This window comes from Carassius auratus, unplaced genomic scaffold (genome assembly GCF_003368295.1).
Source record: "Carassius auratus strain Wakin unplaced genomic scaffold, ASM336829v1 scaf_tig00011381, whole genome shotgun sequence".
NCBI classification, from domain to species: domain Eukaryota; kingdom Metazoa; phylum Chordata; class Actinopteri; order Cypriniformes; family Cyprinidae; genus Carassius; species Carassius auratus.
This window is the reverse complement of record NW_020524198.1, coordinates 143,402-158,622: the sequence shown is the minus strand read 5'-3', so window position 1 is coordinate 158,622 and position 15,221 is coordinate 143,402. Positions and strand designations below refer to the sequence as shown.

Genomic DNA, 15,221 nt, shown 5'->3' with positions numbered 1-15,221 from the left:
TAGCTTGATGCTAACATTATCTCTAATGCTACTAATAGCAGGTGTATTTCTTCTTCATAATGCATTTTTGTCACAATAATTCACATAAGGTCATAAGAAAATGTTTTGTTGTATTTTTATAGTAAGACTTTTGATAAATAAGGGCTAAATGCAAACAGAGACTGAAGTGAGATCGCTGCTTTGTGTCTTTGTAAAGCCTGAAAAACCACAAGGTGGAATAAAAACAAAAGAATAATGATAAAAGAATAATGCGGATAATGTGTCATACCTGGTGGAGGTGTGAAAGACTCGTTTGGTGAGAACAATAGAACAATGAAACGGGGAGTTTTGCAAAGCCAACACACATATAAAATACACAGGAGAGTTTACATTTGAGATTTTACAGAGATGACAATGGCCATAAATCAATCTGATTAGCCTTCTCTAAAAACACACATGACATGGCCTTAGAAAATATTTCATAAAATTCACAGTTTTACAGATTCGATTATGAAATTTTTAATGAAGTTTTGGAAGACTTGTGGCTTTAGCTACACTGTATTTTGAAACTCATATCCTACATCAACAATTTTTTAATACATTTAAAAAATATGTTTTTAATATTTTTATTTTTGTTTTTATGTTTGAGCTTATATATCTCTATTATCATAACAGAGTGATTCTGTTTCCTGAACAGTAAATTTTGAAGTGTCAGCTTTGTGAAAAAAGGTTGATTATGTATCTAGTCAGAAAGAATCATGAGCAAAAACCTTTTTATTTTGGGTATGTCATTTCTGTCTCCATGCCAAAAAAGGGGGGTTACTAGTAAGGGGTTAAAGACACAGAAGCTGTTTGTGTGAGGAGTCACAGACTGTGTAAGGAGGAGGTGTTCTCAGCTTCTTCTGAAGAGAGGGAGAGACGGGTTTAAGGCGAGTAAACTTCAGAATTCTATCAAGTTATCTTTATTTTTACTAAGACTAAAATAATGTTTGTTTTTGAAGATGTTGAAATCCAGAGACAAGATAATGTCATTCTTTTGAGACAGATGTGAGTAATTTCTTTTTTTTAGAAAATTAATGTTTCTGTTGTGTCCTGCCTGTTTACTTCACATTTTGATGCAACAACAGTGTGATTATATGTTCATATTTTATTTGTCCCTCTTTGCAGAACTCAAACTAACTTTGGAGTTAAAGACACAGAAATATGCTTGTGTGAGGAGGTGGTTTTCTCGGCTTCTTTGGAAGACATAGAAAGATAGTTTAAGGCAAGTAAACTTCATAATTTCATGTTATCAGTTGTTGTTTTTTTACTAAGAGTAAAATAATGTTTGTTTCTTTGTTTTTGTATATGTTAAAAGCCAGAGACATGGGAGATCATCATTATTTTGAGATTTTATGTAAGTTATTTATAGAAAATGTTTCTGTTGTGTCCTGTCTGTTTACACCACATTTTGATGCAACAACAGCATGATTGTGTGCTCATTTCATTAAAACCATTGATGTCTGTGTTTTTCATTGCACAACTCAAACCAACTTTGGAGTTGCCTGATTTGGAGAGTCATCATTCTTGGTCTTCCCTCTTAAAGGAAATAAAAAATAAAATAAAGGTGATTGATTAAAGGAAAAGTTCACACAAAAATTATTTACTTGCCCTCATGTCATTCCAAACCTATAAGACTTTTTTCTTTATAACACAAATGAATATATTTTTAATTTTCTCATAATATTTGTTAATCCATTTATAGTCTAGATAATCAGTATTTTCAAGCCTCATAAATACAGAGTTATTGTAGAAGTAATTCATTCTGATATTTTTATATGAATACATCTTAAATTATATGATAGCAAACATGTATGTTAAAAAATTATAAAAAGTTAAATATATTAAATATATTGTTTTCCAAAAATTAGCAGAGTTTGTATGGGTCTGTAACAACATGGGAGTGTAAATTATGACCATTTTTATTATTTGGTGAACTAACCCTTAGAAGAGCAACCCTCTACATACATGAACATTTGTGAGGTATGTGAATGTCATGTCTGTTTTAATGTTTCAGTAAAGAAGCTTTCTGAAAGCAATATATTTATTCAAACAATATTACCCTTACACTAGTGCTACCATTATAGCCCTCTAGAGCGCTGTGGTAGACAGAGACATTAAACAAACACACACAAAGTATTGAAATTATAAAACAGATTATTTACCTAACCTTACAGATGTGAATACACCTCTATCTGAAAATGGATAGTTTTTTTTTTTCAAATGTGTTTCTCTTTTTAGGCCACTGATGAAGAGCAGGGGGTGATTGGGATAAATGCTGGTTAAAGAATGAGTATAGGTGACGGCGGGCGCCAAAATACCTCAGAATCTTTTTTCTTCACTTGAGTCTGGTTTCGCCGTGGTTTCATGCATTCAGAGCGGAAAATTGAGGGAAATTATCCCCTCTTCGCGTTCCGGTGATTTTTCTCTTAAAATGTCACTTTGCCGCATGTGTGGTGGGCCCATTGATTTCTTGGACGCACACGAGCATTGCGTGCTGAGCCTGGGTCGGGCTCACGCAGAGGTGGCATTCGAAGGATCGGGATGTCGTGCTTGTGAGGAGCATCCCATCAAGATCCTTTGTGCTAGGCTGGCCGTTACCCGTAATTCCTCCGACCCGGGACCGTAGTTCGAGGCCCCGTCTGAAGCCGCCCCCGCCTCGTTGGATGCGGAGCTTATGGCGATCCTCACGGAGGCGGTGGCAGATATAGAATTGGAGTGGACAGCCCCCAAGGAGTTGCCATCTAAGAGATGGATGGACGGATCATTCCTTGGCGTGGACCGTCAGGCTGAAGCCCCGCAGAGACCCGCGCCCTTTTTCTCTGAGATCCACGAGGAACTCACGCGGTCATGGCACTCCCCTTACTCAGCCCAAGCCCATGCACAGGGGACCCAGCTGCTGATGACAGTGGAAGGGGTGGAGAAATTAGGATACGCGCGACTGCCTCCCATCGAGGATGCAATCGCAGCCTACCTGGCGTCTTCTCCTGGCTGGAAGACCGCCTCTTTGCCTTCTAGGCCATGTCGAGCTACTGCTCACATTGCCGAGAAGGCGTACATATCGGCTGGACATGCAGCATCTGCCCTCGACACGATGGCAATCTTTTCTGTGTTGCAGTGGAATCTCTGTCGGAGAAATATGCAGAGACCGTCAAGCAGTCTAAGATGATGACTCATCTCCTGCCGAAACGGTCTCAAGCCCCCCCTGCAGCAAGGTCCAGGTCCTCTTCAGCGCAGCGCCGGCGGGATATACTAGGCGCGCATTCCCGATCAATGAAACCACTGTGTTGTTTCAATAAACATGCATTACATGCTTCAGCAAAAGAGCTTTCTTCCTCCCTCTACTATTACCCACGACATAAGCGAAGCCTCTCCCCCGAGACGCTTCGCAAAGCGGAAGCTCGGGGAAACCAGAGGAGGTGACAATGTATGTTCCTGTGCAAGAAGCCACGGACGAGTCACCTGCCATTCATATAATGGTCAATACTTCTCCGGTGGCGGGCGCTAGCATGCATTAATGCCCCCTGTATTGAGTCATCTGAGCGTGTGGGCGACTCTTCCTGCGGCATCTTATTGGGTGATCAACACGATCACCCGCTTCTGCGGTGTGATTATGACAGAAGTATCAGAACAGAGCGCCCTTGCTGCTATGAGCAGAAATATCCTCTCTCCTGGCCAAACAAGCAGTAGAGATAGTTCCCAGGGAACGGGGAAATTCTGGTTTCTACAGCCGTTATTTTGTAGTTCTGAAAAAGGACGGAGGTATGCACCCCATCTTAGACATGAGATTACAGAACAAAGTGCTCGCAAAATGCACGTTCATGATCATAACTGTGAAGCAAATCCTTGCGCACATTCACCCCGACAATTACTTCATTGCAGTGGATCTGAAGGATGCAAAACGCTTCCTGCGTTTTGCATCGAGGGTGTGGCATACCAGTTCAAAGTGCTGCCGTTTGGGCTCGCTTTGGCTCCCCGCGTATTTACAATGTATTTACAATGTATTTACATGTGCATGAATACAGCGCTCGCTACCCTGAAGATCAGTGGATACTGGTTAGTCATCGCGCGGTCGAGAAGCGCTCTCGAGGAACACAAATACAGACTTCTCGCCCACCTGACAGGTTTGGGGCTGTCTGTGAACATTCAGAAGAGCACACTGCAGCCGCGCCAATATATCACATTCCTGGGTATGATACTGGACTCGCGCACTATGATCGCAAAGCTGTTAGAGCCGAGAATCCAGTCTATTCACAATACACTAGCCCTCTTCTTTCAAGGCAGAGCTATCCCCTTAAGAACGTTTCAGTGGTTGCTCGGTCTGATGGCGGCTGGCTTGTTGCACACATAGACAGTAAAAGAAATGGACACAGCGACCCCATTGCAACTCAATTGAGACAAGTGAAGCCCATTTTTAGCGTTTTTTAGCACTTCCGTTTCTGATGCGCAGACTCAAGCGAAGCTTGACGGTGTCAGCAACCTGTCTGCCAGATGTAAATCTTCTAAGTGGCTATGCGTGCAAACTGCCATCGTTAATCTTGCAGAGACTGCAAGCTTGAGCGGGGAGTTCTTTGGCGTGAGTGAGCAGGAGTAAGTATTCTGATTAATTATTTTGTATAGTATTTTAAAATGTTACGCCAGTACGCCATATTAAGTTAATTGCCTGCGAGCTTCTCCTCCTGTCTGTACGGTAATGCGACAGAGAGTCGAGTGGTTATGACGCAATCGTTAGCCTATTTTTTACAAAAACTGTTTATACGGGGCCATAATGTAACATAGAAGGTAATGGAGCCCTTTATACATTGTCGTGTATCTTTAGAAATAAATAATGGACAGAGTCGTTAAACGCCTCAGATGTAAAGTTAGTCGCTGTCAAAGTGACGCCAAAATGAATGGGAGTCAATGGGAATGCTAACGCAAGTGAAGTTCTGCTAAAAGATGGCAGCCCCCAGCCGACTTCAACTTCCAGTAGAGTTCCTTGCCCCTTGGTTTCACATAAGGCCGCTTCGACACTGGTTACAGAGACTCTGGCACCTTGGTTCGGCACGACCATATTCGAGCAGGGTGCTGCTATGGGGAGAGTGGTCAGATGTGTAGTGGTCACTATGGATGCAGGCTGGGGAGCCCTATGCGATGGCAGACCAGCATTCGGTACGTGGGCAGGGGACCAGACGCGCTAGCATATAAACTGCTTGGAAATGGAAGCGGTTCATCTAGCGCTGCAGTTTCCTTCCGTTCGTGAAAGACCGTCATGTTCTCATCAGAACGGACAACACGGCGGTGGTAGAGTACATCAATCGCCAGGGAGGTTTGCGTGACAGATACAGATTTTGTGGTTGATTTTATATAATTATAAAAATCTCTCTACAGTTCAGACTGTGTGATTGTGTGAAAGAAGAGACAAGTGATTGCACAAATCATTGCTTAGCAGTGAGTTTATTTGTCAAAAGCCACGTTTGTGCGTGCAGGAAACACACAAACATGCACAGAGAATTGGCATTGAAAACCGCTTACAATCAAAATGATCATTGAAGGTTTAGCTCAACGATGTGTATGCAAATGTGGATCTGAGTGGGACTTTACTTGCTGCACTTTAGATAATATAGCTGATTTTGAGCTCTGCGGTGATGTGAAACATATTAAAGTGAGCAGTAATATTGCTGCACTTGTGCTCTAAACGTGAGCCAACTCTGCTCATATCATTCCAAACCTGTACTATTCTCTCTTTTGTGAAATAAGCAAAATGTTCAAGATAGGTCTTTCCATATAAAGTGGATGAGGATTTTTGCTGTCAAGCACTAAGGACACAAAAGTTCCATAAAATTAGGCCATCCATACAACTCGTGCAATCTGTCTAATCCACATTTGAAGACTGAATCTTCCCTTCCACAGAAGTTCTCAAACCTCACGTTTGTCATACTCTCAAAGAACACAGAACCAGTCCCATTAGGGGTCCACAACGTCAAATCTAAAGGTGGCGATTTTGAATTTAACACAAACGTAGTTGAAACAGGTTGACAATGTAAAACATCCAACGTTATCATGTGGAGAAGCATCTGTAGTGTTTCACAGAACAGAGAAAATAATACTGGGTTGGAACAACATGAGTGAATCAAGAAAAAACTATTTTAGTATTCTAGATTAGATTTTTAAAATGTTAATGTTTACATGTAAACAGTAGTTCAAACTGTAGAGTCTGATTGGATACGCGTTGTAAAATACCCACCGCAGAACACTATCTATAAACAGCCTTAAGTTATAGACAATGTTTTACTTGCCAGGATAATTTTTTGCAATTATTACATTGTTATAACTATTCATATTAATAAAAGAAGTTATTTAGTGAATTTTGGAATCTTTTATCATATTGCAGTCGCAGCCTCTGTAAAAACAATGATTAGACTTTGTTCTCTGGAACACCTGATTTTGATTGGTTAATGGCAGCGTACTGTGGTTATTACATATTTTTGTAATGACACTAACTAGAAAAAAAAGAATCTTGTATAAAAAAATGAAATAAAAAAAATTATATTATTCTGCACTTTCTTCTCACATATTAAAATACTTTCAACTTTTCAATAAGTCATGTCCATTTATTTGGTTGGCAAGCATCCAGGAATAACAGTTCTGCTTAGTGTTGAGAGTTTTGCTATAATGACCAACTGATTTTATGATGGTTAAAGAGGTTTCCTCTGCATCAAACCAAAGAACATCCCACAACCGTGGTAAAATCACTGTAACACATGGCCTCTTGTGGCTAACTTTAGAATCCTATGATGGAATTATGAAATGTAAAGTAGTTTTATTATGCCAGGGCATCACATGCTTCAGCTGAAAACACAAGCCATTACTATTAACATGGACTTGTAGCAAAGACATCCCCTACACATTATGTAGCAGTGAATTATGATTTAATCACAGGGTGGATTCAGCACAAAGGCCGACCCCCGTGTTGTTTGCATTATGCTGAGATGCACGAACAATCCAAATGACTGTAATACTGAAGTCTTCACAAGGAAAATGCACCTGCGCATAAAAAAAAAACAAAAAAAAAACAGCATTCACACAATTCTCAAACTGCAGGCATGAAAATCTCAGCAGAAAAGCCCTAGTCCACTTCTTTTCTTTTAAAATAAAAGAATCTCATCAAAACATCCATCTTTCAAAACCATCACTGTCACAGGTATGGAAATACAGCATTTACAAGCTATCCCCAGTGAAGTCCAGTTGGATATGTGTGTGTGTGTGTGTGTGTGTGTGTGTACGCGCATATGTTGCGATGAGTATTGCCAGAGCATCCTTTCAAAGTTCATCCCTATAAAAAAAAAGAGAGACAGAAAAGGTTACTGTTTTATACAAAACATCATGAATGACATGCAGACAGTATAAACATGCAACAATTAGTTTCAACAATCTTAAAGGGTATTAAGATGCAATGCAGACTGTGTTCAAACTGCATGCAATTTGTTTATCAAAGACAATCTTTAGGATTGATGGTTTGCACTTTGCCAGGATTCAGACACTGGACTCGACGTCTGGTGTATCTACAGTGCATTAGTTGCTATAGTAACGATGTAGGCGTCAACACAATATAAGAGACTTTCTTCAACTAAAACTGAGAGCAGAAACTCAGTTTGAACGCATTTAATGCAACAAAGAGCCCGTTATTTTACACATTCACATCTACACACTAATGCTCAGCGTTCACTGTGTATGACATTAAATAAATGTCACAATGGCAGCTGTCTGTCAGGGTGGAAGTCTGAAGGCTACAGTAGCTGTTCAGTTGTGCTGGGGACAACTACTGCTCTCACAAATTATACCAACACAAACTGAAATCAATTTAATTCAAATGTATTTTCAGGAACTTTCTAAGCTTGCCTAATTGAGTTTTAAGTGGACATATATGCCTCAACAAAATATTTATTTGGAGATTTTTGCTGTTCAGACTACAAAAAACTAACTGGATTTTAGTCTGATCTGGCTTAAAAATCAGATTTGGGCTGCCAGTGTGAACAAAGCCATAATGCCTTAATGTCTGGACTCTGGACGTCTTCATTCTTTCATGACTCCTCACTCAAGCCCATTCCAGCAGTTAACGGCAAACCAGAAATTTAAAACATTATGTTTTTTTTTTTTTTTTTTTAAATCAGGCTGATGGGTTAAAGAAAAAAAAAGAAAAGAAAAAAAAAACACTGTGCAGCTCTTCATCATGGTATGGAGCAGCAAAAAAGATGACAAGCGGCAAATGCACACTCTGTCTGCTGCAGACCACACCGTTTCACCTGTGCCCTAGAAGAGAGAAGGGACAGAGGACAGGAAGTCACTTCCACCTTGACCACTGCTTGTCTTTGTCTGTTAAAGGCACGTAAATCACGCCCATCAGTGGCTTCATTTTGGTACTGCCATCCTCCAATTTGTCATACTGCTCCAGCATCTGGTTCCCTCCCGCTGGCCCGACCGGCAGAATCAGACGCCCCCCTGGCTTCAGCTGGTCCAGCAACTACCACACAAACAATGAGAACGAGACACGTGAACATCCAGATCCATGAATGATGACAATTTTTATTTGTGAGTGAAATATTCCTTTAAAGATACAGTTTAAGGTTCAGAGATGGCTAGGTCTCAAAGTGTTGTAGTGATTGGAAAGCAACATACTGCTTGTGGCACCGTGGGAGCTGCGGCTCCGACATGAATGGCATCATAAGGTGCTTCTTCTGTAAAGCCCATTCTTCCATCTCCAACTGCACACATACAGACAACATTTACACAGCAACTCAGATAAGCCCATATCCCTGTTCTGTTCCTATAGCGTACTGTCTCTGATTACACAACTGTCTGATAAATGTCATGACATAACAAATGGCTAGTTCTGTGTAGTTTTTAAAACATTTTCTGCAATGGATTTAAATGTGATAAATAGATTATATATATATATATGTATAGAAATGTATAAAACAACTGCAAGAGACCAGAGATGGGTAAGCAGACCAACCAATGAGATTGATTCTCCCTGAAGAGATCAAACTAGGGTCATCTTTTTTGACATTAGTTATGGAATCATCCACAAGCTCCTTTATATGATCGATGCCAATCACCTTCCCCTTCGGCCCAACCTGTAAAACACCACAACACATCCACTGTAAACACACACACTTCAAACCACCCGCACACTGTGGAGGTCCAGACTGGCAGAAGCACTTGAATGATTCGTCACAAAGTGTAGCACTGAATTTACTTAATTCAATATCCATATCCAATTACAGAATTCGTTTTTACACAAATATTCTTACCAACGCAGGAACTAATGCTCATTTCAGAAACGGAGGAATTCAACATTGCTGTTTTTAAATCACTTATTTGCATGGTGGGGAATAAAACAGTCTCAAAACACAATTAAGCTTTTAGAAACTCTATTAAAAAAAGAATTAGCTTGAGCTGTTACACATACAGTTAGCCCAAGCATGTGTTGAAGTTGAGATCTCACAAAATCTAAAAGAGAATAAATATCATAGTCCTTTAGAAAGGCAAAGGCTATATTACGATTTCTAAGACATTTAAAATTCCTAGAGACACAGTTCTCAGCCTTATTCCTTAGCTTAAAGTGTTTTTTTTACCAGAAAATCTTTGAGGTTGTGGAAGAAAAAGCACAATATCATAAAATGTTAAATCAGAGCGACTGAGAAAAATCTGCAATGTTAAGCCAAAGACTTGCAAGATGACCCGATGAAAGGAGGGAAACCATTTCAAAGCAGTGTGTAAGAAGAACACTAGACAAGTATTGCTTTTATGTTGAGACATCTTGTAGAATACCACTCTTGATCAAGAAGAACAAAGGACAACTTGAACTTGATAAAATTCATTTGTGTAGACCTGTGGAGCTCTGGAGGAATGTTATATGGAGTGATGTGACCAAACTGGAACTTTTTGGACCCATGGATCAGCGGTATGTCTGCTGCAAAACAGGCAAAGCTCATAAGCAGAAGAACACCATCTCCATCCTCAAACTTGGAGGTGGATCAGTTCTGTTATGGGGTTTCTTTACTGTAGAAGGAAGTGTAAATCATGACTGTATGAAGGACATCATGGATTCTTTGAAGTATCAGGCCATTTTGACAAGAATTGTGATGCCTTTGGTGCAAAGACTGAAGCTGTTGATCAATGGACTTTCCTGCAGAACAGTCATCCCAAAGTACACATCCAAATCTACTTCTGCTTGGTTCAGGGATCAGTCATAGAATGTTCTTGAGTGACCTGTTCAGTCTCCAGGTTTAATTCTCATTTCAAATATGGTAAATGGTAAATGGACTGCATTTATATAGTGCTTTCAACACATGGCCATCCAAAGCGCTTTACAATTTGCCTCACATTCACCCATTCACACACTCATTCATACACCGACTGTGGTGTCAGCCATTCAAGGCGCCATCCAGCTTGTCGGGAGCAGCTGGGGTTAGATGTCTTGCTCAAGGACACATCGACACTTGGTCAGGAGGAGCCGGGGATCGAACCACCAACCTTCCGGTTTGTAGACAACCTACATGAACCACTGAGCCACTGCCGCCAATATCTGGTTGAATTTGAAGAAAGCATAGGCAATGTGAAAACGAAAGATTATCAGTGATCTGAAAGCTTTTTCAGGTGTGGAATGGGCCAAAACTGTAGTAGAGAGGTGACAGAAGCTTCTAAACACTTACAGACAGCGTTTATTGGAGATTTTAAAGAATAAAATATTCTGCACAAAGGGGGTTGAATAATTTTGAACATGAATGTTTAGAGCCAATTCGAATTTCATCATGATTCATCAATGTTCCATTCTCAGAATCACTCAAAAGTATATTAACAAACTTTCTCTAATACTTTACTGATGCCTTTGTTAAATTGATTTCATAAAATGTTATCCTCCACAGCAAATTGTCTTGCAAGTCAACGGGGTTGAATAATTTTGATTGCAACTGTATGTATATACACACACACACACACATATATATGTATATATGATAGATGACTAACTTTTGAGACTAAACAGTTTATGCAACCTGCTCAGAACTAGATGGGTCTCCCCATATGTTTGTTTAGTTTTGCAGTCTAGCTCCTCCACATTAAAAACACTGTTCTAATGAACTAAAGTAATTCATGAGTCATCATAACTGCTTGCATGCCATCGCTCTACATTTTATTTTCGGTTGGCAGTGAGAGACTCACCATTCTGGCGAAGCAGACGGACAGGATCCCGGAGCCTGATCCCACATCCAGAGCCTTCGCTCCTTCATACAGATGATCATGGAGGAGCTCCAGAGCATACGCGTGCTACAGCACACAGAGGAGCGTTCATCAGAGCCCTACAGAACAGGCCAGTTACTGCAACTACAAATGTTTCTAAAGCAGTTTAACTTACCATATGCGGTGCACTGATTGTTGCTTGGTAACCTGCAACAAATTAAAAGAAACCCTTTCATCCCAAAGAGAAAACACATCCACAGAACCACCAGATTGTTTTTGTCCATTGTGTCTTTACTGCAAGACATGACTTGGCTTTGAAATCAGCTTAAAGATATCTACACTGGAGAGAAGCGGATGTACTTTAGAACGTCAGTTCAAGACTGTTCCAATGAATTAATAAATCCCTTTTATTTCAGACATGCAGGGACATGATGTGGTTGGTGTATATGGTGTAAAAACAGAAACCAGAAATGATGTCTTGCTAAGCCTTGGCCACATCAGACGCTATATCTATAGCTGTAGATGACATTGTGCCAATACAATAATGATTCTGGACTGGGGCTTACCTATAGATTGTGGCGAGTCCATGTATGGATTACATTTGGAGAAGTGTGCACGGTCTGTGGCCAACATAACTTCATACACACGGTCCGATTTAATGATGCCATTTTCTGGAGAAAAATAAACACAAACACATTCAAGATTGATGTGTTAATACTAATATATATATATATATATATATATATATATATATATATATATATATATATATATATAAAATGAACAAGCTTTTTAAATATCAGCTCAGAGAGAACCTCAATTGAGAACCCTATGTGCAAATTCACGGTCCATTTATTGTATGATAAAGAGCAGTGACAAAAAAATCTCCTTTTGTGTCTAAAGAAGAAGCTTCTTAATCTGTTTCTGTTTTGTCAGTCATTCATTTACATTCATGCATCCGGCAGACAATTCGCCCGAAGCGACACTGCATTCAAGGTAAATATTTTTCTCAGTTAATTCATTTCCTAGGAAACTCCATGACCTTAGTATTGCTAGTGTCATGCTCTACTTATACATTCATACATTTTTTTTTTCTTTTTTCTGTCAAGTCTCCAGTCATGTATGCACTGTTAAATCACGTCATGTAAAAATGCAACGCAAGCAGCTAAGTAATAACCAATTAATCCTTTAATGTTACCATGAAGTATGCAGGGATAAACAACAAGAGACATGTGAGATAATTCGTCTATGCTACACATTTACACTACATCATTCTGCAAGCTTACAGTAATGAACCAGAAATGCTGGAGTAGCAAAACCTTGTGGCACGTCAGCAATCCTGGTATTCAAAACTCGCACACTATTAATAGCAGTTTGTCAATATTTAAACTTAGTAAATACTACACATTTACACTTTCAGAAAGATAATCACTCACAGTCTGACCGTCTGTGTCTATGTATATTTATCTTAACCTTTCTTAGAGATAATGTAGTTGTGTCTATCAAATTATTTTGAAAAGTCCAGTGGGAGTGCATATTCATATATATATATGCAGTATGCACAGCATAGTCCAAATCTATAAGCTCTTGGAGAACAGATCCTTGTCAGTTAGTAAACACTGTGAGGGTTTTATGGGTGGATCTTAGGTGGAAAGATTCGCATAACCGCTTCACGATCGCTTGTTTTTTAACAATGATTGGGGAAAATTAGATTTAATCTAAATATGTAATGTCACTCACTGTCCGGGACGGTGCCCATTTTTTTTAAATGTTAACTTTAACAGACTGCTCATTTTCCTGCCTTTAAACACAGCTGTCATCTGTTTTTTTTTTTTTTTTTTTGTCTGGTAATGGCAGCAGGTATGTGATCAAATTTCGACTTGACTACTTCTGTAGCACAAAGTGAATAAGCACAACCTGCATGATGCAACCAAGAGTGATCCAGCTCACAGTGGTGTTTGAAACCACTAAACTCAAAACATTGGTAGCACAAGTTTAAGTTAGGAGTTCAAATCACTAACCCTAAGCAGCAGGAACAGTAACCGTAATACTTGTCTTAGTGAGCAGCACTAAATATAGCACACTGACCACTTGAGCTCAGAATAAAGCCAGGAGTTCAGGAGGATGCGTTACATGCCACTCCAGTATTATTAGTCTCTCTGTCCAGTGGTCAACTGTCAGACTTTAAAAAAATATATTTTATAATAATTTTATAAATAGATTATATACATTCTCCAGATATTTTAGTGAGATGATGATGTTTGATTAGAAATGGTGTCATTGTGTAATTAATGTACGCGGCATAATAATATCAAGACTCAAAGTACAAAAACGCAGATGCATGAAATCCATAATGACGTCATCGCTCAATTACATCAGCAGCATGTGTTGTGCCACGCCCACTGAACAACCCCACATAAAACTGCACATACGAACATTATACAACTACACATTAGGAAAAAAATGTGCTTAATTCTTTATTGGATGCACAATATATTTAACTGCAGGAACGAGCTAATGCTAGATCCAGTACGTGCATGCTAACACGGGTGCTGCTGTGTCATCGACGTGAACAAAACCATACGTTTGTTCAGGCACAGCAATATAAAATATGAACCGAAATGTAAATATTATAGCGATCGTTTAAACAGAGCACATTATCTAGAGGTGTTTTAACAGAGACGATCACATTAGACTGCTAGCAGCTAACTTAGCTGATAAAACTGAAGCGCGCTGTAAGTTTTAAACAGCATCCACCATGTGTTTGTCTGAAACAGAAACAGACACAGAAACGAAGCTGAGGTGGACTCATGTCATCCTAACCCGCATCAGCGCACTTTCCCCTCACTGGCGATGCTAGTTTACAGAGGCGCGCTCACAGCGACGTAAACAAACCCCCGCTGCTAAGCGCTGCATGGATAATGACTAACTCTGCTCTTTTAATCATGCAGAAGGAGCACAACTCACTGCGGAGGTTGTTGACGAGCTCCGCGTGGCTCGCTCCTCCGGATTTCCAGGCCATTATTAACACACTCTGCGGATCAGGTCGAGTGCGGCTGTCAGCGCCGCGCATGCGCACACCGCTCTCCCGACGAGCGTCAGCACGTGCAGCGCGGTTACGTCACCACGCGTGTCCTGCGGCACACATCCACTGCTGTTCCAGTGTAAATTTTTGTCTGTCAAACCTATTTTTATTGTCTTTTGTAATGACCTTAAATATTACTTGAGTACTATATCTTCTTCCTTTAAAATCAGTTACTTTATGCACAAAGTATAATATTTATGTTTTTTTTATAATGTAAACAAAAGGGACTCGAGGCGTGTCTATCTCTCTTGAATGTATTTAAAGGATATGTTACCCCTGGCTCAATTATTATTATTATTTTGTAAATGTATTATTTTTTATTATTATTTTACTTTTGTCTATTTTACTTGCTTTTTACTTTATTTTTTGTTTTTGTAGATGAAACTGTATTTGCTGCTATGTTTGTTCAAAAAAAAAAATAATCCACTGCTGCGTTCTGTTCGATATTCGCCCATATGGTCAAGTATAGGTCCCTGCAGGAAAGTAATGGCAGTTACCACATCGCTTTCTAAATGCGAAGCGGAGTGCAGCAGTCAAAATACAACAGTGCTTTGATCATGGTTAAGTCGAGCTGTTTACATAGAGGGAATTAAAGGCAGTTTCGCAAGCAGATGAGTGTTTTCTTTTAGCTGATTTTTAGTTGCATTAGTGTGGCGTAATTTAATACTTCACAAAAAAGTCAGAGGTTTAAATATTTGCCTTTGTTAAAATAATGCATAGAATATTTTCAGTAAAACGTGCTGTGATTTATGTAAATGTAAAAATGAAAACAATGTCATTGTATCCATACAAAAATATTTTGCATTGACGTGGAGCTTATATATATATATATATATATATATATATATATATATATATATATATATATATATATATATATATATATATATATATA

The 15,221-nt window shown here is 39.3% G+C and overlaps 1 protein-coding gene across 2 annotated transcripts; it reads right to left on the bottom strand.

Moving 5' to 3' along the window:
• Positions 1-5,435: 5,435 nt before the first annotated feature.
• pcmt (protein-L-isoaspartate (D-aspartate) O-methyltransferase) lies at positions 5,436-14,358 on the bottom strand. 2 transcript variants are annotated; one of them, XM_026246012.1, is made up of 8 exons: positions 14,209-14,358; positions 11,808-11,912; positions 11,417-11,448; positions 11,224-11,328; positions 9,014-9,134; positions 8,677-8,762; positions 8,304-8,521; positions 5,436-7,333 (listed from the first exon to the last, which is right to left on the bottom strand). In XM_026246012.1, exons 1-7 carry the CDS (start codon positions 14,312-14,314, stop codon positions 8,342-8,344), a joined length of 735 nt encoding a protein of 244 aa, XP_026101797.1. In that variant the 5' UTR covers positions 14,315-14,358; the 3' UTR covers positions 5,436-7,333; positions 8,304-8,341. The 2 variants fall into 2 exon arrangements, with proteins under 2 accessions (XP_026101797.1, XP_026101796.1); XM_026246011.1 differs by having other exon boundaries at positions 8,352-8,521.
• Between the last annotated feature and the right edge of the window lie 863 nt (positions 14,359-15,221).